Here is a 26,286-nt window from a genome sequence, read left to right as displayed (position 1 = left end):
CACAACCAAGGTACATGCCCTTGACCGGAATAGAACCTGGGTCCGCAGACTGACGCTCTACCACTGAGCCAAACCGGCTTCAGCCCAAAAGAAGTTTTATTACTCCGAAGTAAGCAAAAGAAAGGAAAGGTTAAGGAGTGGACATCAACAAAATGGAAAATGGGTAAACAAGGACGAAAAATCAAATAAACCAAAATTTGGTACTTTAAAAATGTTTGATAAAATCGAGATAAGCTATCTAGGACAGTGATTTTCAACCAGTGTGCTGCCAAGAATTTTCAAAACATGCAGTACCTGATTATTTAGTCATGGGCACTGACCTCTTTTCTCTTAGGTTGTCAAATAAAAAAATGACAACAGCCAACACAATAGCCATCTAGTGTGGATGAATCAAAATTATACCTATTTTTGTCAGTTCGGCAAGAAATATTTTTGGTGTGCGGCAGAATTTCAGTAATTAGTTTATGTGTGCCATGAGATGAAAAATATTGAAAACTGCTGATCGAACGTTTTGGAGCGGATTATTAACTTTATAATTTAGATGAAATAGGCAAATTCCTTGAAAGATCCAAATTACTAAAACTGACACATGAAGCAGAAAATCTGAATGGGCTGATAGATAATTAGAGAAATTGTAATTAAATACCTCCCACAAAGAAGTCCAGAAGCCTTCACTGGTGAATTCATCAAGCATTGAAAGAAATGAACACCAAGCATACACAAGCCCTTTAAGAAAATAAGAGAAGGGAACACTTTTGAATTTCTTTTATGAGGCCTTTGAACCAAAACCTGATGAAGATATTACTAGGAAACTACAGATCAATATCCTTCATGAACATAAATGCAAAAATTCTCAGGAGATATTAGCAAATGCATTTCAGCAAGTGCTCTTTTTAAATAGGGAATGCAAAGTTGGTTTAATATTTGGAAAATCAATAGATGTATTACACATTGACAAAATACGTGTTTGACAATCTTATAGCTAGCATCATACTTAATGTGGAAAGATAATACTTTGCACCTACAATTGAGAACAAGGCAAGAATGTCTACTTTCACCACTTGTATTTAACATTTTAAAAAAATGTATTTTACTGATTTTTTAGAGGGAGAGAGATAGTTAGAAACATCGATCAGTTGCCTCCTGCACACCCCCCACTGGGGATGTGCCTGCAACCAAGGTACATGCCCTTGATGGGAATCAAACCTGGGACCCTTCAGTCTGCAGGCCGACGCTCTATCCACTGAGCCAAAGCAGTCAGGGCTTGTATTTAACATTTGATTAGAGGTTCTAGCTAGTGCAATAAGGCAAGAAAAAGAACTAAAAGGCAGATTGGAAAAGGAAGAGTTAAAACTGCCTTTATTTGCAGATAAAGTGATTGTGTACTGTCCAAAGGCATTTTATCAAAAAACTGCTAACACTAAATAAGTGAATTTAAGCAAGGTCACAGAATACAGAGCCAACAGATAAAACCCAGTTGTATTCCTATACATTATCAGTGGCCAATTAGAAAATGCTATCAAGGTATCATTTACAATACTATCAAAACTCATAAAATAGCTCTAGCTGGTTTGGCTCAGTGGATAGAGCATTGGCCTACGGACTGAAGGGTCCCAGGTTTGATTCCGGTCAAGGGCACATGCCCGGGTTGTGGGCTGGATCTCCAGTAGGGGGGCGTGCAGGAGGCAGTCGATCAATGACTCTCTCTCATCATTGATGTTTCCATCTCTTCCTCTCTGAAATCAATAAAAAAGTCATTTTTTAAAACCCCATAAAATACATAGGGGAGATTTAACAACCCATGAGAGTACTGATGGGTAGTGGTGTTGGGGACCTGCCACCAGTATGGTGACTTACTGGGAATAGAATAAGAGCTGCCAGAGGATTGGGGGGAGGGGGAGCAGGTTCTGGGGTTTTGTGTCGGGCAGTCTGGAAGCCTGAGTTGAAAAGCATTGGGAAAGCTTGAAGCTTTCGGTGCAACAAATTCCACAAGTACACCGGAGATTGAAACATAACATTTTATTGCTCTAGTACAACTTGGACTTCACCGATGCCTAGCTTTTGTGGGGCATGTAGTGTGTGTCATGAGTGTGGACACAAAATCACCGTAAGCATGTGCTACAGCCCTGGGCTGCTCTTGAGGACACTCCTTCTCGCGAGACTTCCCTTGCTTCTCAAACTGCAAGTCCCGTTTTCGTTTTCCTCTTTCTCTGTCGTGATCCCAGCTTCTCACCTTGGGGCTTCTCACTGTCTGGGTAACACAGGACTCGGGCCTAAGCGAGCCTTAACGAGTGGCCCCTTTGTGACACCAGCGCCTGGCCTGGTGCTGAGCCTGCAGCCCCCGGAGGCTGACCTGGTTTGGGAGCCCGTCTCCAGCATCCAGGGCTGGCCTGGCTGGCAGGCAGTCACGTGAGGCTGGCTCCCAGCTGGCTCCCAGCTCCTCAGAGAAGCCTACGGACATTAGCTTGATGTGGGGCGCTGCTGGCCTCTCTGGGGTATCTCAGAACCCTCACTTCTAGCTAGTGGACTGAACCATAGGGGTGACCACACCTCACTTTTCCACATTATAAGCAGGTGGGAGGCCCCCGGGCCTCACCTGCACTATTGCACAGAGTGGTTTTCCTGCAGGGCTTTGGCGAAGGGCAGAGGGAAGGGCTGCGGGCTGCTGCTGTTGGCCTGGGCGGCACACGCCTTACCCAGCCCCAGGGGAGCCGGCTCCCCGCTGCATCCCATTGTGCTAGTGGTCCCACCCACTCTCCTCTGTCCGGGCAGCCAGCAGCCTTCAGACGTGCGTTCCTCCCCCACACACGCCTCCCAGGACAGTCAGTGGCTTTCCTCTCCCCCAAGCGCTGGGCTGCAGGCAGGCCTTTGAGATGTCCTGCCCTCCGGACGGCTTCCGGCAGCCGGCCCCGGTGGCTCTGAGTCTGGCCTGTGCCCACACCCTTACAGCACAGGGGCCGCCATCTGCTCTGCCCCACGAGGCTAGGGGCCCATCCCCACTGCCCGCAGGCTCCTGAGGGTTTGTGTGTGCTCTGAGAACTTCCAACCATGAGAACTTTGACTTCTGGGTTTGGAGGATCCGCCTGCGTGGAGAGATCAGCTCTGAAAGTCATCACTCTCTTCGGGGCCCCGCCTGCTTCGGTGGTCCAGGCCCAAGCCTGCGGAGGGAGGAGATGCCAGTTAGCAGATGGGGGAACCCCCTAAACCACATGTGTCAAACACAAGGCCCGCGGGCCAAATCCAGCCCGCCAGGCCTTGCAATGTGGCCCGCACCGCGCTGTCATCACTGCACTCCGCTGTCAGTTTATGACATTGTCAGTTTATGACTGTTCAGTAAACCATTCGGCCCGCGATTTAGGCTGGATTTTAGATTTTGGCCCCTTCTCTGATTGAGTTCGACACCCCTACCCTAAGCTGCCAGGGGGCTGGGCCATGGTTCCCCTCAGCTCCCAGGATGCTCTCTGGGATGAGAGGAGTTTCTATTCCTTGTTCAGATGGCACCTGCATGGAAAATTCTTGCTGGAAGCCAACGGGGGCACTGGCACCCCGGGGCTAAGGGAAGGTGCTGTTTAGGAGAAAATGAGGGAGGCACAGAGCCAGGCTGGGCTCCCAGCCATGGTGAGACGGGTGGGGGCCTGCCCCTGCACTGGCCCACGCCCTGAGGGAGCGGGGGCCTCATCGGCGCCATCAGAAAGGACACTGCTGTCTGGGGCTGGCACGAGGCCGCAGAGCGCACGCGGGGTACCTGGGAGGGAACTGGACGACAGCAGCTGCAGGCTGTCTAGGACCCCGTGCTCATACAAGGCCAGCTTCTGCACCATCTTCTGTCGGGCCGGGTTGATGACAATCTGTGGTGGCTGTGATGATGCAGAACTGCCCAGGAGTGATCCTGGGGAAGAGAGAGCAACGTCTTAGCTTCAGGAGCTGTTGACCCTAGGTACTTCTCGCGAGACACTTCAGTCTCCCGAGATTTCCCAGCCGCCAGCCTAGCTTCCGGCCCCTTCGGGGCAGAAGTCCTCATGCCCCGAGGGCAGCATCTAGGAGGGGCTTCCGCCACCCAGCAAGTACAAGAGGCTGGTGGCCATGAACAGAGCTTCCCTTGTCCTCAGCTTTCAGGAAGTGAGCTCTGGCCTCCTCTCACCCATCTGGGGGGCACAGCCTGGGGAGATGACAGCACCGGGCTGTCCTCTGGGCCCCTTTCCAAGGCTGGGCAGGCCACCTGCCCCAGGATGGAGGCCGGGAACTGGCCAGGCAGGCCACAGTGGCCTCATCCCAGAGGCTGGGGGTGCAAGGTATGAGGAGCGCTGCCCAAGGAGGCCCCTGGTCCCTATTCTGGGCACGTGTCCCCCAGCTACCTTCCACAGCCGTGGCCCGGGGCTCTGGGCTGCTCCCCCATGACTCTCGGGTGGCACTCGCTTGAGTACAGCTGGCCTGCCCGAGGGGTGCAGGGGTCCACGTGGCAGCCCCCTGCACAGGGCTGTCTGTCAGGGCCGGGCCTGGAGGGCAGCCTGCGCTCAGGTGCCAGGAACGCAGGGCGGCAGACACGCCAGACACGCTCTCATCGCTCTCCACGGGCTGGTTGGGGCCTTTCTGGAGTCGCTCTGTCGCCGGGGCCGGGGTTCCGGAGGGCACTGCCAGGGGCTGCCAGGGACTGGCATTGCTGGCGGTGGACACGTAGGAGTTTTCCTGTGGGGAATGGGGGTTGCGGCCGGCAGCCTCTGCCTCTGGGGACGGCCCTGCCACTGTGACCTGAAGCTTCTCCAACCTCTCGTACACCTGTGAGGAGAAAGAGGGGCTCAGGGCGAGTGGTGGGCTGGCTCTCCCTTGCTCTGGGGCAGGCCAGCTAGGCCATGATCAATCACAGCCCTCACAGGAGACACCTGGGACCCGCCTTGGGGCTTCGGCTGCCACTCCAGGCTCCACACAGCCACTCTGGAGGCTGCGGGGCCTCCTAAGATGGTATGTCCTACAGCTGGGAAAGCTGTCCCTGGCCCCCCTGGCCCTGCCCCAAGGAGCGCTGAGACACGGCCAAAGCTAAAGACTGAGAATGCCTTCTAGAAAGTGAATCTCGCTTGGCCAGCATGGCTCAGGGGTTGAGTGTCGACCTATGAACCAGGAGGTCGCGGGTCCATTCCTGGTCAGGACACTCGCTCATAGGGGGCGTGCAGGAAGCAGCTGATCAATGATTCTCATCATTGATGTTTCTCTCTCTCTCCCCCTCTCTGAAATCAATAAAAATAGATTTCAGAGAAAAGAGTGTAAATCTCACTGCCCTGCTGCCTTCCCATGGGGCTTCTCTATTCTCAGCTGTCAGAGGGAAAGAGGTGGGGGCCAGGGAAGGGACAGAAAAAAGGCAGGTGCAGTGGTGCGGTGCATCCAGCAGGGGGCGCAACAAAAGCCCTTTGCCTCTATACACCAGGCAGCGTTCAGTGGAGCTCCCGCCACCCCAGGCAGAACCAACGGGTGAGAAATCCATGGAGACTTGGTCTCCAGAAAGATGCCACAAAGATGTTTGGCTCGCTACAGGGCAGTGCCAGCAATGCGCCTCAAATGCATTCTGTCCCCCTCCCCCAGGATACCTGGGTCATGGGGGGTCTCCTCTTAGCCCGGCGGTGCAGGCAGCAGCAGGCCAGCTGGCCCAGGGCCCGGCCTAGCTCGGGCGGGCAGGGCCCAGGCCTGGGGTCCAGGTGCTTCTTGTAGATCTGAGAGGCGATTGGGGCAGCCCAGGCATCTGAGGCCAGACCTGCTTGGAGTGTGGTCTGGGTGCTTGTCAGGGCCACCCCGGCATCCTCAGCTTCCTCTTTAACCAGGTCTTTCTGTGGGACAGACACTGTGAGCATGGCCACTAGGGAGGCAGTGCCTTTGGCTGAATTCCCCAGGCCCGCGGTCACTGACTCCTGTGGTCTCACTGTGCTTGGTGATAAAGCACCTACTATGTGCCCAGCACTGCCCCAGGCCCCTAGGGATACAGCGACAAACAGAACAGCCTGGGCCGCTTGCACAGAGTGGACTTCCTAGAGGGGAGAGACGCCAACGAGAAGCCCAGAAAAGCAATGGAGGCCCATGAGCAATTGGCACCTGAGCTGGGATCCGAAAGCATAAGTTAACCAGAGAGGGCGGAACCGAGAAGGGGGACGTACCACCGAGAGACACCCTGGGACTGGAGGCCACTTTTGAGTTCTGAGAGAGGAAGGACCAGGAGGAAGCACCTGAGTGGGGGGTGGCTTTTGAGGCCCTAGGATAGGCAGCAGGGAGACTGGAAGACAGAGAGAAGGCTGGGGGCGGTGGGACCTCATCCCCAGTACAACGGGAAAGCAAAGGGGCTTCCCTGTTATCTTTACATTTCCCCACCTTTCTATTGATTTTAGAGCAGGGGTGGGGACCCTTTTGTCTGCCAAGGGCCATTTGGATATTTATCACATCATTCTCAGGCCATGCAAAATCATCAGGTTAATCATTAGCCTGCTGGATTTGGTCAAACATTTAATTAACTCACCCCTAATGCCTTGGCAGGGCCGGACCAAATGATTTCAAGGGCCTTATAAGGCCTGTGGGCCGGACATTCCCCACCCCTGTTTTAGAGAGAGAAGAAAAGAGAGAGGGAGAAAGAGAGGGAAGGGAGCAGGGGAGGGAGAGAGGGAGGGAGAGAGACCCGTTGTTCCACTTATTAATGCATTCATTGGTTGACTCCTGTATGAACCCACAACCTTGGCACATCAGACGATACTCCAACCAGTGGAGCTACAGGGCCAGGGCTCTTTATGTTTTTAAACAATTAATTTGGCAGCACTATTTGGAGAACAAATAGAAGGGATCCAAAGAAAGACCCCCTGAGGAGTCAGGGCAGCGATGACAATAGAGAGCAGGCTTGGTGGGAGGTGCTGATGGGCGGGGAAAGGAAGGGATAGAGGGTCCCTGTCTGGCTCCCTGGTTCCTGTCCCAGACCCGGCAATGGACAGAAACAGCCCCGGGCCAGGAGCAGAAGCAGCTGGAGGTGCACCAGTTGGTAAAGTGCTGCTCGGGCATTAAGTCTGTTTCCTCATCGGTCCGCAAAGGGGTCCAGAAAGAGCAGGGATTTGCTGGGACGCCCCCTCCCTTCCCCCCAGTCCGGGTGGGGTCTGGAAAAGCCCAGAGCATCTACAGAAGAAAGACAGGTTTCTCTTCAGCAAGGTAAAAGGAAGCTGCCTGTGCCCTGCCTACTTTCAAAGGTGAGTCAGCAGCAGCAAAGGTTGGCTTCTGTGGTTGCATTCCAGAACATTCCACCCCTCCAGGGCTGCACCTGTTGGTTGTCAGGAGCAGCGCCTCTCTGCCCTCCCTTCCCTGTCTGCCTCTCATGCTTCCTGTCTGGCTCCCTCCCTGCCCTGCCTCAGGAGGCTCACCAGGTACTTGCTCTTGGCACCACACATCCTCACAGCCCTCTGGCCAGTCAAGGTTTCCAGAACTACCTGGAAAGAGAGCAGGATGAAGGACACAGCAGTGGCTTCTGGGATGGTGCCGCCCCACGCCTTGGTGGGGAGGACTGCAAGCAGAGGTAGCTTGTGGGGTAGACATACGGGCCCAGCCCTTGGATGAGCCAATCAGGATCAGCACACCATGGGGACACAGCTAGAAGTCATGGGACTGAAGCTTTGACAGCATGGAGCACCGACTTGAAGAAAAAGAATGCACAATGGCAGCTCGGCAGGAGTGGCTCAGTGCTTGAGTGTGGACCTGAGCCAGGAGGTCACCAGTTCAATTCCCAGTCAGGGCACATGCCCGAGTTTTGGGGCCGGTTCCCCATAGGGGGCATGCAGGAGGCAGCTGATCAGATTCTCATCATGAATGCTTCTCTCTCTCTCTCTCTCTCTCTCTCTCTCTCTCTCTCTCTCTCTCTCTCTCCCTTCTCTGAAACCAATAAAATATATATTTTAAAAAAGCAAAATGACAAATATGAAATGAGGTAACAGGGCCAGGGAGGGAGGGGCCTGCAGCTGAAGCTCCCGTTAGCTTCCTGCAGGTTGGCCTTGTCTCCACATGGAATTCTCTAGCCCCCCCCCCCCCCCCCCCCCGCCCTGGCTGGCCTCAGCTGCCCCCCTCCGGCCAGCAGAGGGGGCCGTGGCTCACCACGCCAAAGCTGAAGGTATCGGTGTCCACAGCCAGCCTCCCGGTCTTGATGTATTCCTCGGGGAGGTAGGCCAGGGTGCCGCGCACAGTCTGCGTCCGGGCCACGGTGCTGCTCTGACCAGGCTTGGCCGCTGCAAAACGGCTGAGACGGGCCAGGCCGAAGTCTCCCAGTTTAGGCATCAGTCTGTCATCCAGAAGGACGTTGGAGCTGAGGGAAGAAGAACAAGTTGTGAGCTTGGCCCTGGCCCCGGCTCGCTCTCCCCTCCCACACCTGCCTGGCCCTGATGCCATGGGACTGGAAGCAGCCAAACCGCACCGTGCCCACACAAAGTGGTTGGTACTGTCCGAACAATCCGCTACCTGGGGCTTGCAAGGACCCTTGCACAGTTCAGCCCCTACACACCAGTGGGGCCTGTCCCTGGCTTTTGCTTCCACATCTGTCCCGTGCCAGGTACTCAGTGACCCTGGCCCCCAGCTGTGAGGTCCTAGGCCTCACCTGGTCCTCCACTCCTGCAGCTCTCAGGGGACCCCGGGGCCCGGCTGTGTCCCCTCCTTACCTCTTGACATCTCCATGGATGAGGCTGGGGTTGTCCTGATGTAAAAACTGAATAGCCCGGGCCGTGCCCAGAAGGATGTCCAAGCGCTGAGGCCAGGAGAGAGGGGAGCAGGCCTGCGTCTGGAGCAGCAGAGGGAGCAAAGGGGCACGGGGGAGGCTGGGGGCCACTGTTCCTGGACCCCAACCCTCCCTCCACCTGTCACTGTGGGATCTGGACAAACACGTCCCTCTCTAGGCCTCAGTTTCCCCCGCTTGTAAACGAGGAGCAAAATCTCCATGAGCTCCCTTACAAGAGAATGGAGTGAGCTATTCCACTGCTTTAGAGAGCATGCTGGGAAAATGGCTAGGAACATGCTCTCTGTCAGCATGGAATTCGGCGGTTTTCACTTCCTAAAGTTCATTCATTTGTCCCAGGACGATCAGGACGTCTCTCTCTCTCCACTTCCGCCAACACAGTGTGCAGTTCATCCCTGTGTTTTGTGGGCACCTCACTGGACAGGAGCCCAAATGTGGGTCCAGATAGTACAGCCTGCTGCCCACGGCCCTCTTTCCTCCAGGGCAGTGCTGACAACACCCTTCAGCTACTCTGTTTGCAAAGAGGCGTGGCTTAGTGGTTGAGCATCGACCTATGAACCTGGAGGTCACATGTCCAGGTTTTGAGCTCAATCCCGTGGGGTGTGCAGGAGGCAGCCGGTCAATGATTCTCTCTCATCATGAACGGTGCTCTCTCCCCCTCTCCCTTCCTCTCTGAAATCAATAAAAATCTTTTTTTTTTTTTAAATATATTTTATTGATTTTTTTTATAGAGAGGAAGAGAGAGGGATAGAGAGTTAGAAACATCGATTCAGCTGCCTCCTGCACACTCCCCACTGGGGATGTGCCCGCAACCAAGGTACATGCCCTTGACAGGAATCGAACCTGGGACCCTTCAGTCTGCAGGCCGACGCTCTATCCACTGAGCCAAACCGGTTTCGGCAAAAATCTATTTTTTTTTTAAAAAGAGGAGAAAGTTGAGTCAATAACTCCCTTCTTACAGAGGCACCAAGGCCCAGCTCCCGGGCAGACAGGAACAGCCAGGGAGAAGCCATGGAAAATAGTGACCCATCTTGGACCAAAGACTGAGCCCAGGCCCTGCCTGCTGGTGGGACTCACTCACGGAGGCCGAGCGCCCGGCCCTCCTGCCCACTCTGCCCAGGTGAGACTACCTGGAAGTGGAGGCGGTCTTCCAGGGAGCCGTTGGGCAGGAAGCCGTAGACAAGGCAGTAGTAGCCACTCTGAGCACAGTAGCCAGCAAAGTCCACGATGTTTGGGTGACGAAACCTGCTTGGAAAAGCGGGGTCTGAGTGCTCTGGACCCCCAGCCTCCGTCTCGCTGTAGCGGGGTGAGCAGTCCCTACTGGTCCCTCAGCAAGGCTGGGCCAGGCAGGTTTCCGTGACCTAGGGAGCTGTCCCGTGGTGTGTGGTCCTGGAAGGCCGCCCCAGCTCACCGTGACAGCTGCTCCACTTCGGTCAGGAAGCTCTGCTTCACAGTGGTCCACTCCAGGTCTGCCTCCTGCAGCCCCCAGGGGAAATGGGGGTGGGGGTGGGGGAGGGAGCATGAATCTCTTACAGCCAAGGCTAGATGGCCACTCCCAGCGCTATCTGTCCCGGGCCCAGAACAACCAAGGGGCTGGGGACCCGGGCAGGGGAATCGGAGGGCTGTGTGGGAGGCAGGGGGAAGATGAGAGAGGCGAGGCTTTGCTGTGGGCCTTCCAGGGCCCTCGCCAGGATGCTACACCCACCTCCTTCAGCCTCTTCACAGCGTACACCGTTTTCCTCAGCACAGCCCGGTACACACATCCGAAGCCGCCCTCCCCGATCTTCAGCTCCTCCGAGAAGTTGTGGGTGCCCTGGGCAATCTCATGGAGGGGCCAGCAGAAGGGAGACGGGTGGTTCCCTTGCAGGAAGGACACGGGGTTCTCTGGGCTCTGCTGTGGAAAGAGACCCCAATCAGGTGACGTCCTGTCTCCGCCCCTAAGCCCTCGCCACAAGCTCCCCCGCACCCCAGCTGCCTCCCAGCTGGACTGGCTGGGGCTCCCTCGTGTACCAAAGCCTGGGTTTCTTGTTCCTTGTCTGGAACCTTTCCGGGGGAACCACCTACCTTGGTAGAAGAAGGTTCTAGAGACGGTGGCAGTGGCTGGAGGATAGCAGGGCTTGGGACAGGGCTGCACTCAGGCCCAGAATGGGTCTGGAAGCCTGGAAAAGCTTCATAAAGACACCAGTGAGAGGCAGGTAGAGACCAGTGACAAGGTCTAGAGCCACGGCCATGGTCAAGGTGGCCTTTCCCTCAGGTCTTTCAAGCCCAACATCAGAGCCATCTTACCTGGGGAGAGTACCGTTGAAGCTGATGACCGCAACTTCGGGGGGCTGGGGACCTTGGCCTCAGGGGGTGCAGGGATGGGGCTGGTCCTCAGGGCCTTGGTGCTGGGGGTTGGGTGGGGGGCGGGAGGGTGCCCTGGGACATTAAGGAAGGAAAGGCTGGTTAGGCCTTGGCAGGGGGAGGAGCCCCGTGGGAGGCCTCCAGCTCCGGGGTCCCGGGTCCCAGGGCTGCGCGCTCACAGGCCGTGATGATGTCCCTCGCACGGAGCAGCTGCAAGTGCGTGAGGATGTGCACGAGGTCGGCCACGCGGGCATTTCGGTTGATCCAGGGCCACAGGACACTGGCAGTGCGCTGCTCGGAGCGCTCGCACAGCCGGAGTTCCGTCTGGTCACGCACGATCAGGGCGGCTGCGGGACAAGGGCCATCAGGCCTAGGCGCCGGGGGCCCGGCGCGCCCCCTGCCCCGCCCCTCCCTCCCCCTCCCCTCCCGGCCCGCCGCCACGTACCAAACTGACACCAGTCGCTGGGCTCCAGGGCGTCCATCACTTTGTAGAAGCGGCACATGACCCAGGGGGGCACCTCGTACAAGAAGTGTTGGGCGCCGGGGGCCGCGGGGTCCCCCGGGCCCGGGCCCCCAGCCATGGCCGCCGCTGCCGCCGCCGCCGCCACCGCCGCCAGGCCGGGGCCTCTTGGGGCCTCGGCCGGCCGGGTCCACGGACACTGACTCACTTCCCCTTTAAGCCAGCCTCGTGCGACGCCCGCCCTGGCGGAAGAGGCGGTGCCCGGGGCGCCACCATCTTACCCGCTGCGGCCGCCGCCGATACCGCCCTCGGCCACACGGGGGCGCCGCGCGCGGCCCCTTCCCGGGGAGGCAGCGCCACTGCGCGGGCTCAGGCGGGCAGATGGGCTTCCAGGAGGGGGGGCCGTGGAGTGGGGCTCTGGGGGATGGAGAGCGGTTCCCAGCACGGAGGAGGAGGACGACGGAGGCTGTGGCAAAGGCATGGGGCATTCCAGAAGGGGCTGGAGTCGGGCCTTGTTGACGGTCACAGGGAGGTCCCATGAGATGTTTTGGCTTTATTTGGGAGGCATCGGGAGTCCGCAGAGATGCCGGCAGAACCGGGTCAGATGGGGGTTACATATACAAAGGCCCCCTGGCTGTGTCCTGTCAGCTGGCCGATTGGCTGGGTGCAGGGAGAACGTTCTGGCAATTTGTACAGCTGCCCGCCCCAACTCGGAGTATTTTCGCCCACCTCCTGTGCCCTGGATCCCATCTTTCCCACTCCTTCGGGAACCTGCACCAGCATGTGCTGCCTCTTAATATCTTCCCCTTTTCCTTCTTTGCTGGCTCCTTCCTGCTCCATGAACCGTGTCTCTCTCTTTAAAAAGGGAGTTTAGCCCCTGCTGTCCCTCTGCCCTCTTGTTCTCACGTTTCTGGCTCGGTTTGCACTCACTCCTGTGAGGGTGGCTTCTCCCACCCTCTTTTCTGCAGCAGCGGACAGGCACCAAGCTCAGTCCCCAGCCTGCTGACGTCTTGGCCACTCGGGTCTCTCTTGCCCGTTGCCACAATGCTCTGCAGCCTCCACCCCTCCACCCCGCATCCTCAGCCACTGCTTTCCTGAACATCTCGAGTCCATCTCCTCCCGACCTGCCCCCTGCCCTCACTACCACCTCTGACCCGGACAAGTGTGCTGACTTCCTGGCTTCCCTGCCTGTCCCTACCCTGGTGTTCTTCCCGGGCACAAATCTTTCTTGCCGAAGACCTTTCTGTGCTTTCCGAAGCATTTTGATGGGTCCTAGCTCTTCAGTGCAGCCTCCACCGCTGTCACGATGTAGCCCCTGCCTTCCCACCTCACGTCTAGCTTTCTGCACATGTCAGCAGCCTTAAGCCATCCAGAACTCCTTGGGGTTCCTACAATGGGCCAGGGCTTCTGCAGACTTTGCCCTCCTGTGCCAAGGTTGAGCTCAAACAGCCCCCGCTGTGCCTGGCATCTAGGGTGTGCATCCTCTTGAGCCTCCCCCACTGGAGGAGGGAAGACCTCCACAAGCAGCACCAGGTGTCTTCTTTTGCTTCTCCAGATAGATGAGTGCTTGCAAGGCAATAGGTCTCCTTCACTCACTATCCCCCTTGTCCTCTTGATCCTGAACCCAGGGAACTTTCGCCTTCCCAGGCTGTCCTACCAGGGACTTAGGGCTGTTTCCAGAAACCAGGTCGAGTGTGCAGCTCAGCGGTTGAGTGTTGAGCCAGGAACCAAGAGGTCACTGGTTTGATTCCCAGTCAGGGCACATGCCTCCGTTGTGGGCTTGATCCCCTGTGGGGAGCATGCAGGAGGCAGCCGATCAATGATGTTCCTCTCTCATCTATGTTTCTATCCCTCTCCTTTCCTCTCTAAAAAAAAAAAAAATCAATAAAAATATATTACAAAACAAAACAAAACAAAACAAAAAAAACAGAAATGAGGTCCACCCAAATATGGGCCTCCACTGGAACCCTTTCCCAGAAGCCACAACCACTCCCCAAAAGGCGGCCAACTCTGAGTATGGGAAATTATCACGCACGCACACACCAAGCTCTAAGGGAACAGGCACTCGATCCTACTTGCTCACTGCTGGACTGCAGCACCCCAGACACGCCTAGCACACAAGAGACACTCAGTACACACATGCTGAATTTCAACCCTTTGTTTTAACCTTCAAGTCCAGGACTTTCAAATGCACCTCCTGATGGATATGTCCACAGTTGCGTGTGAAGCTGGACACTGGGCAGTTGTTGTCCCCTCCAGCCCTGCAACTTCCTGGTGAGGATGTCTGTGAAGGGGAGGTAACTCCTGAGAGCCTTATGCAAAAGCCAGGTAGCACAGGCAGGGTATGATCTCTACAAATGTGATGACAGCGCCCCCTTTGGGCAGGGAGACAGTTCAGCAGAGGCCATGGGAGGGTCTCAGGTGATAGTGTTATGCTAGATAATAAAAAGCTAATATGCAAATTATCCCCTCAGGAGCTCAACCCACCAGGGGTTTGACTGCTTGCTATGTGTGTGCTGACCACCAGGAGGCGGCGTGGAACAAAGGAAGGCCCTGGCCAGCAGCTCCAATCAGCCCTGATTGCAGGCCAAGCCTAGGGACCCTACCTGTGCACGAATTTTATGCACCGGGCCTCTAGTATAGAATGGTTAAGAAGCTGGGAAAATTCCAGGACAAGTGGAATAGAGAAACTAAGACAGATGGTTAAACAACAGTTTGCAGCCAATTAGTAAACCCTATCTTCCCTAAACCAAAGATACTTAAGAGTAAATGGTTTGGCCTGGCTGGTGTGGCTCAGCTATTGAGCATTGACCTATGAACCAGGAGGTCAGGGCTTGATCCCCAGTGGGGGACATGTGGGAGGCAGCCAATCAATTATTCTCTCTCATCATTGGTGTTTCTCTCTCTCCCTCTCCCTTCGTCTTGCTAAAATCAATTATAAAAACATTAAAAAAAAAAAAAAAAAAGAGTAAATGGCCCTAGCCAGTTTGGCTCAGAGGACAGAGCGACAACTTGCAGTTCTGAGTTCAATTCCAGTCAAGAGCATGCACCAAGGTTGCAGGCCCCCTGGTCGGGCATGTGCAGAAGGCAACCAATGGATGTGTCTCTCACATTGATATTTCTCTCTCTCTGTCTCTCCACCCTTTCATTCTTCCTAAAAATCAATGGCAAAATATCCTTGGGTAAGGATTAACAATGACAACAAAAGAGTAGTCTGCACTTCTCCTCCCCAATCAGAGGGCATATATCTTAAATCACTCTACTCAGGGAGAAGATAGAAATCCAATTACTGCCATTCGCCAACCACACCCAAGGACAGGCGAGAGAATAAATCTCATTTTGGTACATCAGCATAAAGTTGATGAATATTCTATTGATCTGCCCTCAAGACCTCCCTTAAACACCCAACCTTTTAAAAAACCCCTGAAAATTAAGGTCCCAGAGCTCTCCCCGGAGGAAGCAAGCCCATGCTATCGTCTTCCTCCTCAGGCATGTATCCACTAAAGTCTAGGGGACTCCATGATATTTTTGCTACCGTTACATCCTTGCTTGCTTTTCTACACTGTCTCTTGATTGAAATCTTTCCCTCAAGAAGACAAGAACAGCCCAGCCGGTGTGGCTGAGCATCGACCCATGAACCAAGAAGTCACAGTTTGGCCAATACCGGTTTGGCTCAGTTGATAGAGCGTTGGCCTGCGGACTGAAGGGTCCAGGGTTCGATTCTGGTCAGGGGCATGTGCCTTGGTTGCAGGCACATCCCCGGTGGGGGGGTGTGCAGGAGGCGGATGATCGATGATTCTCTCTCATTGATGTTTCTGGCTCTCTATCCCTCTCTCTTCCTCTCTGTAAAAAAATCAATAAAATAGATTAAAAAAGGAAAAAAGAAAAAAAAGAAGTCAGTTTGATTCCTGGTCAGGGCATATGCCTGGTGGTGGGCTTGATCCCCAGTGTGGGGCATGCAGGAAGCGGCCAATCCATGATTCTCTCTCATCATTGCTGTTTAGGTCTCTCTCTCCCTCCCCTTTCCTCTCTGATATCAATACAAATATATACGGGGGGAGGGGGGAAGGTAGAACTGAGGTCTTGTCATCTTCCTGATAAGCACAGAAGGAGCCTGAACTGGGGGAGGGTAGAAGGTGGGGGGTTGTATTTGCAAAAACACCTGGCACACCTAGACCGAAGAGGTGGCCCTATCATGTGCTACTGTGCAGAAGGCCCGCAGCCCACCTGCCTCCGGGCCTAGGGCACAGCGGGCAGATTTGCACGCAGGCGCAGTGTGCCTGGACAGCGTGGCCTCGGGGCCCCAGGGGCGGCAGTGTATGGACCTGCAGTCCCGAAGGCGGTGGCTCTCCTCTGGGTGCAGGGACAGCGGACCGGATCAGGAGACACACCACCATGCTGTCCTGTGAGCTGTCAGATAATGAAAGCCCAGACCTTGAGTCACTTTCACAGAGAGATTTATCGAGAATGCTAACAGCAAAGGATACAGTACTTCCCAACAAAAGGTGCAAACGCGTCACTTAGAAAGGCATGCCGAGTAGTCTTTTGCTTTCACACGTATTAAAAAACTTACAAAAATAAAATAAAACTGCGTGCTGCCCATCTTTTCAAATAGTAAAAGAACCTTATGAAAAAATCACTTGGTTTTACAACAAAAGACACAAACGGACATTTTTATGTAAATTTATAAGGCAAACTCTTTATATAATAAATAGGTTACAGGGATTCAGTGGGGGGGGGGGGTGTTTTGAAACGTATACAGGTACATTCAGACAGGTTTACTGAAATGGTACAAATTTCCTTAATAAATTGCCTTTTGTTTTAAATATATCAGTGCTTTCAGTCATTTGGCTATACACAAAGAACCTTTTTTTGAACACTACAAAAAAGCAATCAATATTTTTTTTTTTGTTTAAAACGACCTACTTATTTCCTAAAGTAATTGTCCCAAAACACAAAAACTGAAGGTGAATGCAATAGAGGGCTTTCAGAGACATCTCCAGCCAAGCCTGGCCCGGGCAGCTCCCCGCGCCCCTTGCCTACCTCTCCTGCCCTCAGCGGGCACCCTCTGCACAGAGTGGCTGGCATGTGTCACTGCAACTCGGGAGGGGGCAGCCACCCTGCTTGGTTCCTCCTGCTGCTAAACCCCGTGTGTAGTGGTCACTACAATCGGCACTGCCATCGCCTTGCAGATGAAGGGCTGCCAGGCGCTAAGGGAGCACATGTCTGTCCCTGTTCTGTGAACCCCAGATAATGTCTGGTGGGGGTAACGGCTTCTCCGAGGAGGCTCTGGTTTTGCCATGGAAAGGGAAGGGGATTTTTCACATCCAATTTTTTTTTCTGGGAATCTTATGACAGCAGAGAGTGCACCCTCCCATCCCACATCGCTATCACCTGGGGTGGCTGGGGACTGAGAGGTCACATTCGTGTGGTGCCCTCCAGGGAAGGGGTGGGATGTGATGGAGGTGTCCTAAACGATAATGCCCACTGCCTGGCCTGTCTAGAAAGAGCTGCGTCAGGTGAAGAGTGGCCAGTCTGCCCTGTCACCATGTGCCTGACCGGAGGCCACAGTGGGGGGAGATCTCCAGGGAGATGCCCACCTTTTGTCTGAGCCACTCGGTTCAGGCCCGCTTCGGGTTGGCCCTGCTCACACCCCACCTGGCTCCCCTCCCAGGAACGTAAGCCTTGACTGTCCTTAAAAATATCAATGATGCTAATAATCTCGGGGAGGGGAGGGGAAGGCAAAAATGTCCACTGGGTGGAACAAGGTCTGGTTTTGCTCTGACTTGGAAAATGGCAACAAATCGGCTATTCGGTCTGTTGGCTTAAGATTGATTTTCTCGGGTGGCTTCTGGCTGATCTGAGCAAGGGGTCGCCTCTGTGGGTCTCCCCTCCCGGGGAAATAGAGGACAGCCCCTCTGTCTCAGCCACCATCCCCTCCCTCTGAATGCTTTTGTTTGTAAAGAAAAGGTGTCTAGAAGCATTTGTCTCTGGAACAATTACTTTAAACATGGTTACAATACAAACTTCAGTTCACCCACCAATTACACAAATATAAGCCTCAACACCACAGTTAAGAGGACCAGTAGAGAGAACCTCATGTTTGGAACACAAAAGGGGAAATAAAAACCAAACCAAACCCAAACAGAAAACCCCCAGAAAAAACGAGGGGAGGGTGAGGAGAGCTAACACAGCACACATTACAGTGTCCGGGTACACAGGAGCCCAGCGCAATAAAGGGGCTCGGCACACACTGAGTTAACAGTCCTGGTGATATTTGGTCATATATTCATCAACTACTGACTCTGGAGCGGCTGTTATTGATTGAAGCAGTGACAAATCAAACGGAAAAGGAGGCCTTGGTAGCAAAGGAAGGAGCAGGCTTCAAGTTCTGCAAGCCTTGTGCACTCCACTGTCCAGCTCCCCAGAAACACGGGACCGGGCGCGCCCCGCTCCAGCCCGGCGGGGCGAGGTCACTGGGTGAGGCTAACTCGGGTGCTGATTTCACATTTCAGTCGGAAAGCATGCACGTGGACACATGCGCACACCCACCTGTTAGTGGCCAAGCATCGGTGGCAACGGCCTCCTCACCTCCTCGGCCCAGACCAGGTCCTCCGCGGGGCCTGAGGGCAGCCCAGCCCCACAAAGAGCCTATGAGTGTTTCTCTCTTGGATTCAGGCCTCAGAAGCAGTATTGACGCAGGAAGGGAAGCTTTTGGCCCTGGTGATTATAATGCTCTCTGCTTTGGAAGAACAAGTTTCTGGATTTTTTTTTGGTGTTTTTAATTACGTAAAAAAAAAAAAAAAATGATCAAAAAGAACTGTTACAGCTAAACTCTAGCAGATATTGCTCATTAAGAATTACAAAAGCAAATGCGGGATGTGGGAAGAGAGAAAGGGGCGTTTCTGGAGTCTTCGCTACCTCCTAGAGGAGAATGGACTCTCTATGTGGTTCTGGGTCCCTGGCGTTCTACCTGGTGCAGCTCACACGTTCAAGGGCACGGCAGGCCTCCCGTCTTCCCTCCAGCCCCTGGACTTGGCAAAGTGGGAGCCCTACTGCTGGGGAGGCCTGCTGAGCTGACTCTCCACACGTGATCACTCTGACTGGCCACTGGAAGGGGTGGGAGAACCAGGCCACCCCCATGGACTCCAGCTGCCCCACCCAGAGGTGGAAGAGGACCAGACGGTGCCAACTACAGTCTGGACTTTGCCAGGGCAAGGGAGCGCTCTCGCACCCACCCACTGAGGTGAACTGCCCTGCACTAGTGTCCTGGGACCTCTCTCACGAGCACTGGAGAAACAGTGCAAAACCCGGGCACTGCCTGCAGCCTCCTTAGCTTGGCACAGGGAAGCCCTTGAAAGAAGCGAGGAAAGACCACAGATCTGCTTGGACAGAAGAAGTGACCAGCAGACAGATTTGTCAGTTGTTGTTGTTTTTTTTTGTTGTTTTTTTGTTTGTTTTTATTTTCCCTTGTCCTATGCTACGGTTATCAGAAATATTGTAATTAAGCAACAGGTATTATTTTAACAGGTGTGTGTTTGTGTGTGTGTGTGTGTGTAGCCACAAGCAAAATGAGTTTATAATTGTGCAATATACAGATATATATATATAAAAATTCAACTTGCTTTGTGTGTCTAATCGGTGCATTAAATAAAAGGGACAGAAAAGCTAAAAGCAGAAAAAGCAAAAAACAAAAGCCCAGAACAGAGAGGACCAAGCAGGCCTATGCTTATAGTCTATAAGATACTGGATATAATCAGGGTCACCAGGGAAAACAGCTTTGTCACGTGACACACAAACACTGCAGGGAGAGGGACTACCAGTGATAGAAGCCAAACCTCTTTGCCTTTTCATCTCATTCTCTCTCACTGCTGAGCAGGACCTGAGGAGAGGTAAGAGAGAAGGGGAAGCTAGAGGAGCAGAGACCATTGGCAAGTTTCCCAGATGCTCTGAAAGCCAAAAGGCCAGACTTCCCCTGTGAGGATCTCAGCTCTGCTAGGGGTGCGGACACCTATCCTCACTCACAGCCTCCCCTTCACCCCAGGGGCTCTCGAGGGGGAGGGGCGAGTGGGGCACACACCGCAGTGAATGCTCAGGCCTCTGTCCTCCCCTCCGAGTTCAGAAGGGATGCCACTTCATCAGGCCCTACACCCCAAGGAGAGCAGAGCAGGGAATGTCCTCAGGGCACAGGCTGTGCCCCAGGCAGAGGCCGAGGGGAGGCATCACCCTCTCCTTTCCGGTTACCTGGGCCTTAGTTAGAGCCCATGTTTTCCTTGACAAGTCAGAGCTCCGGGTAGGCTCTGTGGACAGGAGAATGAAGCAAGAAACAGGTGGTGCTGGGAAGGAGACTGATGTAGGCCTTCACGAGTCCCTGTGACCACTCTGCTTCCCACACCAAGAGCTGGGCTCCTGCAGCTTTGGGCCCAGGTGGGCCACGGACCTCCAGGCCGCCCCAGAGGACAGAGCTGAAGCCAAGACCTCAGGGATGCTACCCAAGGAGAGACGGGTTCTCCAATGCCAGAATGGCCCCGAGTCTCAGATCCAGTGGCTTGGGGCTGGAATCCCCTTTGCCTGCAGCGCTCGCCACACATCAGGCCAAGCTCCAAGTAGTTTTAGATCACAATTTTCACAAAAGCTTGCTCTTATTTGTTCAGAGACATCAACATGTATTTTTTGACCTATATTCTCTAGGTTTTCCTTCTGAATTGTTGAGAGTGGGTTTCAGTGTTCACTGTTCACCCCCCTAAAATATGTAACTTCAGACCCTGGAGAGGCAGTATCCTAGCTATTTATAACAATTAGGCCTTTTCTAAAGATTGATCTAAAAGAGAAAGACACAAAAATGGAGACTCACCAAGCCCCTCCAGAGTGGACGGGCTCACTGACCGAGAGCAAAGATGGACCCTTGCCGAAAGCAGAGCAAGAGCAGGAATCCAACACAGCAGGAGCATGGCCACAGGCCTGGTAATGCTGTGCCTACCCCCGCCACCAGCAGCTGGCACTTGGGGGACTGGCTAGGCAAACACCCATTCGGCTCTCGACACTGCTTGCTTCCTGAGGTCTGGGCTGCTGGTCCTAGACTTTGTGCGTGAAACTCGCATCAGGAAGCAATTCGAGGCGATGACACCAGCTAGGAATGGATGCACAAGGGTCTCCAAGAACCAGTGCCTGCGACCTCCCCTGATCGCGTCAGTCCAGAGAGCCGGTGGGAATGCGCCCCAAGATCCAGGCAGGCCCCTGGTGGGGTTAGTTCATAACCTTTGCTCCCTCCTGGGCTCGATCTGCTTATTAAGAGTTACTTAAAATCCAGAGGGCCTGTCAGCTAAGAAACTCCTTTCCCACTGAACATGAAAGCTTGTTTCTGGCTAGTACCCTTTCATGATGACTGTCACGACAATGACAAACCAGACAGAGGAGCAGGCAACAACTTGGGGCTGTTGCAGGTCTCGCTGCCACTGTTTTTGGCTCTCGTCTGAAATGATGCCACCACTGAAGAGACTGTTGCCCATGCTTGCATGGGGTCTCAGTAGAAGCCAGGTGCTGGCTGTGGCCAGCGTCCCCAGGCTACCACCATGACGTTCACCTTCCAGGGAGCTGAGGGGCTGGGGTCCTTGGCTACTTTGGCACTGATGGGCTGGGGACATGGCATTTGTAGGTGTCTTCTATGCCAACAGAAGGGCACTGCCCTAGAGCCTGGTTGTGGCCCAGTTCCCCAGTTCACTGAAGTGTCAAAGTCAGCAATTCCACTGGTAAGGACAAGCTCACCAATGGGCAGACAGGTAGGGCAGGGCAGGGCTGGGCATTGTGGGAGGAGCTCGAGGACACAGAATTCTGTCAAGAAAGGAGGTAGTAACTAACAACTAGAATGACGGGTGGGGAGACGGAACAGGACTCTCTGTGACCTAGACCCATGGGGATCTGAAAGTTGTCAGTCAATTCCTATATTCTTCCCAGTCCCTAAAAGATGCCTTTCCCCCAATCTCCGTGGTGTTCAAGTTCACACAAAATCAAGGTCACACCCTGCACTGGGCTGGACACAGCTGGTGAGAATCCCAGGGCTTGGGCTTTCCCTCCAAGCTTCCATCCACCTGACTCTAGGAACAGGGGTGGCACCGGAGCTCTAGGGCCTCTGCCTGCCGCGGTGACAAACCACCAAGGTGGCCTGTTTAAAGGTCACTCACTCACGATGCCCTTATTTGGGGAAGAAGAGGGAATATGGAAGAAAGGGGGGAGAGAAAACCATAAGGAGCCTCAGGCACTGCCTGCAGCTCTGGAACTCAGGGGGAAGGAGCTGGGGAGTGAGGGGGCTGCAGGTCCGGCCGGACACAAAGAAAATGACCCTTGAAATGCTGTGTTCTTGACCATAAATGCCCAGTCAGCCCCTGGATAACTGTCATGGGTGAAAGGGGGGCCTGGTGAGCCCCACACTTCTCTTCCCAGGACCAGATGAATGAGCTGATGGGGTGGCCAGCCAGCTCCTGACATTAGTCCCAGGAGCCACATTTCACTGGACTACGTATATAACACATAAAAAACCGACCAACCAGAATGGATAGCGTCTCCATGACAAACTGGCTTAATGCCGCGCTCGCACGGATAGGCGTCTTTTGGGGATGCCAGGAGTGCAAGGCCACTGTGGGGTCAGGAGCCTTTTGTCCTTGGAGGAAGAGGGGTCCCGAAGGACTCGCTCTCTCCTCCGACCCCCCTTCCCTCCTGGGGAGGAGTCAGAAGTGAAGCCCGGATAATCGACAGCAGAGTGGGGTTGCTTGTGGGACTTGCTTCTGCAGCATAAGGAAATGGATACAAAAATGCTAGGAAGGCCAACTATGACTCTACGAACAGAATGGGCAAACTCCCTTGCTTCTAACCATTCCGGAAGAGACAGACATGGTTTTTTCTTAAGCTACTGATCGGAACTGTCATCTATGGTTCCTGATCACTAAGGACTGGCAAGGAAGTGCTAGACAGTTTCTAGGATGTTTTACTCCTTCATGGTTACACCAAAGTAAGGAAGCCAGGGGACAGTAACTGAAATACACAAGACAACACGCACTTGACAGTTCATGGCAGCAGCTCACATGGGACGTGCTTGTGGGTATTTCTGGAAGCATAAGACTGCTGTCTCATTTGCTACTTTGATAAGGTACTTCTCAGTTGGACAGATTTAGATATAAGAGACATCTCTGTAAACACAGAAAAGGATATACCAATATGATGAAGATATGCAGCTAGATAAGGACTTCCTGAACAGAGAGGTGGAAAGGATGGGATCCCACAGCAAACCCAAGCCTCTAAGCCCCTACACCATAACCCTGGTGCAGACGTGAAAATGTGTGCTACACTGGCCCTGGCCAGTCTCCAGCAAGCGAAAGCCAAATGTTTTCCATTTGAAAAGAACTTGTGGTTAACAGAGGAGCCTGGGTGGGCAGAGGGGGGGCACCCTAGCCAAGGTCACAGCCTAGGTCTGGGGGCATCTGCATTTATTCTGCCTGCTGCCCTGCCACACCGCACTGCGCTAGCCAGGCCTGGGAGAGGCCAAGGTCATGGCTGGGCCTCTCGATGACGATGACAGACCACGGGGGCCTCTGTTCTGCCCTCAGCTCCAAAATCCAAATCTGGTCTCATTCCTCCCACCCACTTCTCTCAAGTGGAAGGTTGAGGAGGCTCAGTATTTGGATTCTGACTTAGGAGAGCAAGACCTTGCTGTTCTCTTGCCCTTCAGAGAGGCTGAGGTGCTAGGGCCAGGCCGGCTCAGTGGAGCCCGGGGCTTCCTCAGGGCTCAGGATGGAGTGAGGCTGGGCTGGGGTTGGTGGCGGTGAGTTCTGGGGGGGCGTGAACTAACCAGAATCAGTTCGGGATACAGCTGGGCACTGGGGCTGCTTGGAACGGAAGGGATGAATGAGGAGGAAGGAGGGGAAGAAATGAAAGGATCAAATGACCAAATGATGGAAGGCAGAAATGGGAGGGAAGAGAAAGCAGTCAGGAAGTCCTTATAAAATTGCAGCAAACACTTAGAGTTTCGGAGCTTCGTGGGAACCCTATGTGCTGAGCCCACTTTAAAACAAGCGCAGGTATCTACAGATCCAGGCAGTTCTAAACACCATCATCGCGTCTGGTGGCTTGAGGGACAAAGTGCCACCAATTCAAGCCAGTTTGCTCTCAGAGCATGTTTGTTTTGAAGTGGGAACATGAAGACTCAATAGTGCAAATAGTTCTAAGCTGTCCCTAAGGAGTAGAATTGGAAAGTTTTGGAAGAACATTCTCCCCTCCTTCCCCGGGGCCCCCACCCCACTGAGCTGCTAACTGCCAGTCACAGACTGCTCTGAGCAACCGAGGAGTCTCCGCTGTGCTCTGCTGGCCGCAGCTGGGCCAACCTGCCTACACCTCGTCCTGCTGCCTCCAGAGCCTCTCTCTGGTGCCGTCCACTGGAGGCCGGCCCTGGGCCAGCCTCTCCTCTGGCTCAGGCAAGTCTACACCTAGCAGCTCGAAGGGTGACTCCCTCTGAGCCATGTCAGACTGGAGCGAACAGGTGCTACTTTCCTGTCCTTGAAATGTCCTTGTCAGTTTTGGATTGGGGCTGGAGTGGGGCCAGATCTGTGCCACCATGAGTGGGGTCACACAGGCTGTAGCCACTGGCCATCTCCGCCTTCTTCTCTAAAGAATACAACTGTATCCCCTGCCTCACACCTCCTTGTCCCAACCTGGGTGAGAGGGGGGGAGGTGGGGGAGCTGGGGCAGGGTGCGGGGAGAGGAGAGCTGAGGCTGGGGCACCAATGGCACCAAAAACGGAGTGTCCTCTTAAGTGCTCTCTGTCCTTAGCGACCACGCGGGGGGAGGTCTGGGTGGGAGGGGAGGTGCAGGCATACCCTAAGAAGCCTGGTCAACAGCTTGTCTGGTCAGTAGTATCTGCAGCAAGCCTTGTTGAAGGAGCCTAGATTAGAAAAGTGCAAAGCTACTTCTGGCCCTGGTTAGGTCTTCAACCTGACTGTGCTTGTCGGTAAGAAAAACATCCCCAATGCTCCAACTACTCCCACCCTGAAGCCACGAAACTCTAAGTTTACTGAAAGAAAAAAAAATATTTTTTATTTCAGTTAATCGGGAAGCTTTGTCAGAGCCCTACCCATAAGGAGAAGAGACAACAGCTGCCTTTATTCTTGTTGGTTTGCTTTGCAATCCACTCTGTGTAAAGTCAGCTAACTCTCTCGGTCACGGGCGTCCGGCTGTCCACAGGCTCCTCTCTGTTTGGCCTTGGCATGGAGGATGAAACAATGTCTTTGCGCTCTCCCTCCCCTCGGTGTTTGTACTTTTCTGTGGCCGTGGCGGTGGTCGCGACCGTGGGCTGAGTCTTAGCTGGCTCCTTGGGGCAGCCGTCGCTCTCCAGCGAGCCTCCTCTCGGCATCTTCTCCTCTTTGCAGACGCCGCTGCTCAAGTCCTGGGGCTCAGGGGGGCTGGCCGGGTCCTCGGAGCCCTGGGGCTCAGGAGGGGGCGGGGGCGGGGGCGGGAGCAGCGGTGTGGGTGCCTTCTGGGGCTCTGAGTGGTGGTGGTGGTGGTGGTGCTCCTTCTTGGGGGGCGAGGAGGCACTGCTGCTGCGCCCTTTGGGGCTGCTCTCCTTGCTTTTCCGCCCGGGGCTCTTGCAGGTCTTCAGTCCCTTCCCACTCTTCTCACCAAGGGTGGACACCAGCAGCGGCTTCACCACCTCCTTCACCTCAATGCTCACTGTCTCTCGGGTCTTACGCTTCTTGATGGGGAGCACGGTCTCTTGCACAGACCGGATGGATGACTCCTTCACGGCTTTCTTCTTGGCCTCGGCGGCAGCAGCTGCCACCACACTGCCTGGCTTTCGGCCCCGTTTCTTAGGAATGGCCTGCGGGTCGGCTTCGGCTTTTCGCTTTCTGCCAGGGCGTTTGATCACCATGACCTGGGCTGATGTGGTGGCCCCAGCCCCCTCGGCCTTGCTTCCTGGCGAAGTTTGAAAAGGCAACTTGACGAGCAGCTTCCCGGGACTTTTCTCCAGGACCCTTTTCACCTGCACGCCCTCTGATGCTGTTGCCTTGGGTCTCGCGCTGCCACTCCCTTTGGGGCGTCCCCGGCCTCTGCCAGTTCCTGGAGCTTTGGGAGATTTGGGCTTCTTAGGTGGTTTCTGCTCTCGCCGGGAGGGGCTCCCTCTCCCAGTTACCGTGAAGTCAAAATCATTAGGGTCCAGGGAGGTGTCGCCTACCTTTTCGAAGTACGCAATCAACTCCACTTTAGATCGAAAGGCTTTTCCCTGGGGACTGTGGGAACAAGTGGAGAGACACAAAAGGTGATTAGAAGCTTCTACAGCAATGCTGGAGATAGGGCAGAGCAGAAGGCAGTGGCGAACTTTAACAGAAGAGCTTCTGCAGCTGATGTACCTGATGGTACCACTGAGCCAGTCACATTTAAGAAAAGCCAAGATGAGCTAACACTTGAGGGGCATGGCTGCGGTTATACATGAAGCAATCAGGCTAGTGGTGGGCATCTAAATGGCCTGCTCCTATACCAGAATAGCTTGATGACCTGGGGACACTGCCTAGCCATCAGGCCGATGATGCCCATTCTGCTGGCTGGTGCCTGGGCGTGACCTGCCAGTAGAGCACCCTGTCTGAATCTGGGCATGCTGTTTTAGCACTTCTGGGAATTGGTTTCCTCATATGACAATAAGATAATGCTTTGCTCACCCTTCTCAGACTTGCTGGGACCAAACAAGGTTGCCAATGTCCGTAAATGT

The 26,286-nt window shown here is 54.3% G+C and overlaps 2 protein-coding genes across 7 annotated transcripts in view; both read right to left on the bottom strand.

Moving 5' to 3' along the window:
- Positions 1-2,004: 2,004 nt before the first annotated feature.
- IRAK1 (interleukin 1 receptor associated kinase 1) lies at positions 2,005-11,811 on the bottom strand. Of its 3 annotated transcripts, none has more exons than XM_084871061.1 (14): positions 11,523-11,809; positions 11,257-11,424; positions 11,021-11,152; positions 10,799-10,902; positions 10,440-10,625; positions 10,146-10,210; positions 9,865-9,979; positions 8,661-8,779; positions 8,104-8,311; positions 7,380-7,445; positions 5,580-5,816; positions 4,356-4,776; positions 3,746-3,889; positions 2,005-3,158 (listed from the first exon to the last, which is right to left on the bottom strand). In XM_084871061.1, exons 1-14 carry the CDS (start codon positions 11,656-11,658, stop codon positions 3,097-3,099), a joined length of 2,163 nt encoding a protein of 720 aa, XP_084727187.1. In that variant the 5' UTR covers positions 11,659-11,809; the 3' UTR covers positions 2,005-3,096. The 3 variants fall into 3 exon arrangements, with proteins under 3 accessions (XP_084727187.1, XP_084727186.1, XP_084727188.1); XM_084871060.1 differs by having other exon boundaries at positions 10,440-10,628; positions 11,523-11,808; XM_084871062.1 differs by lacking the exon at positions 5,580-5,816 and having other exon boundaries at positions 10,440-10,628; positions 11,523-11,811.
- A 4,166-nt stretch (positions 11,812-15,977) lies between these two features.
- The window catches only part of MECP2 (methyl-CpG binding protein 2), a 68,188-nt gene continuing 57,879 nt past the window's right edge, over positions 15,978-26,286 (bottom strand). For all 4 annotated transcript variants that reach the window (XM_084871092.1, XM_084871091.1, XM_084871094.1 and 1 more), the window contains one exon: positions 15,978-25,810. In XM_084871092.1, coding sequence (XP_084727218.1) covers positions 24,727-25,810 — 1,084 coding nt within the window. In that variant the 3' untranslated portion in view covers positions 15,978-24,726. The remainder of the gene's footprint in view (positions 25,811-26,286) is intronic.

This window comes from Pipistrellus hanaki (assembly GCF_964339955.1).
Source record: "Pipistrellus hanaki genome assembly, chromosome: X".
Taxonomy (NCBI): Eukaryota; Metazoa; Chordata; class Mammalia; order Chiroptera; family Vespertilionidae; genus Pipistrellus; species Pipistrellus hanaki.
Note: the sequence above shows the minus strand (reverse complement) of the source record. Positions and strands in the feature narration are given on the sequence as shown.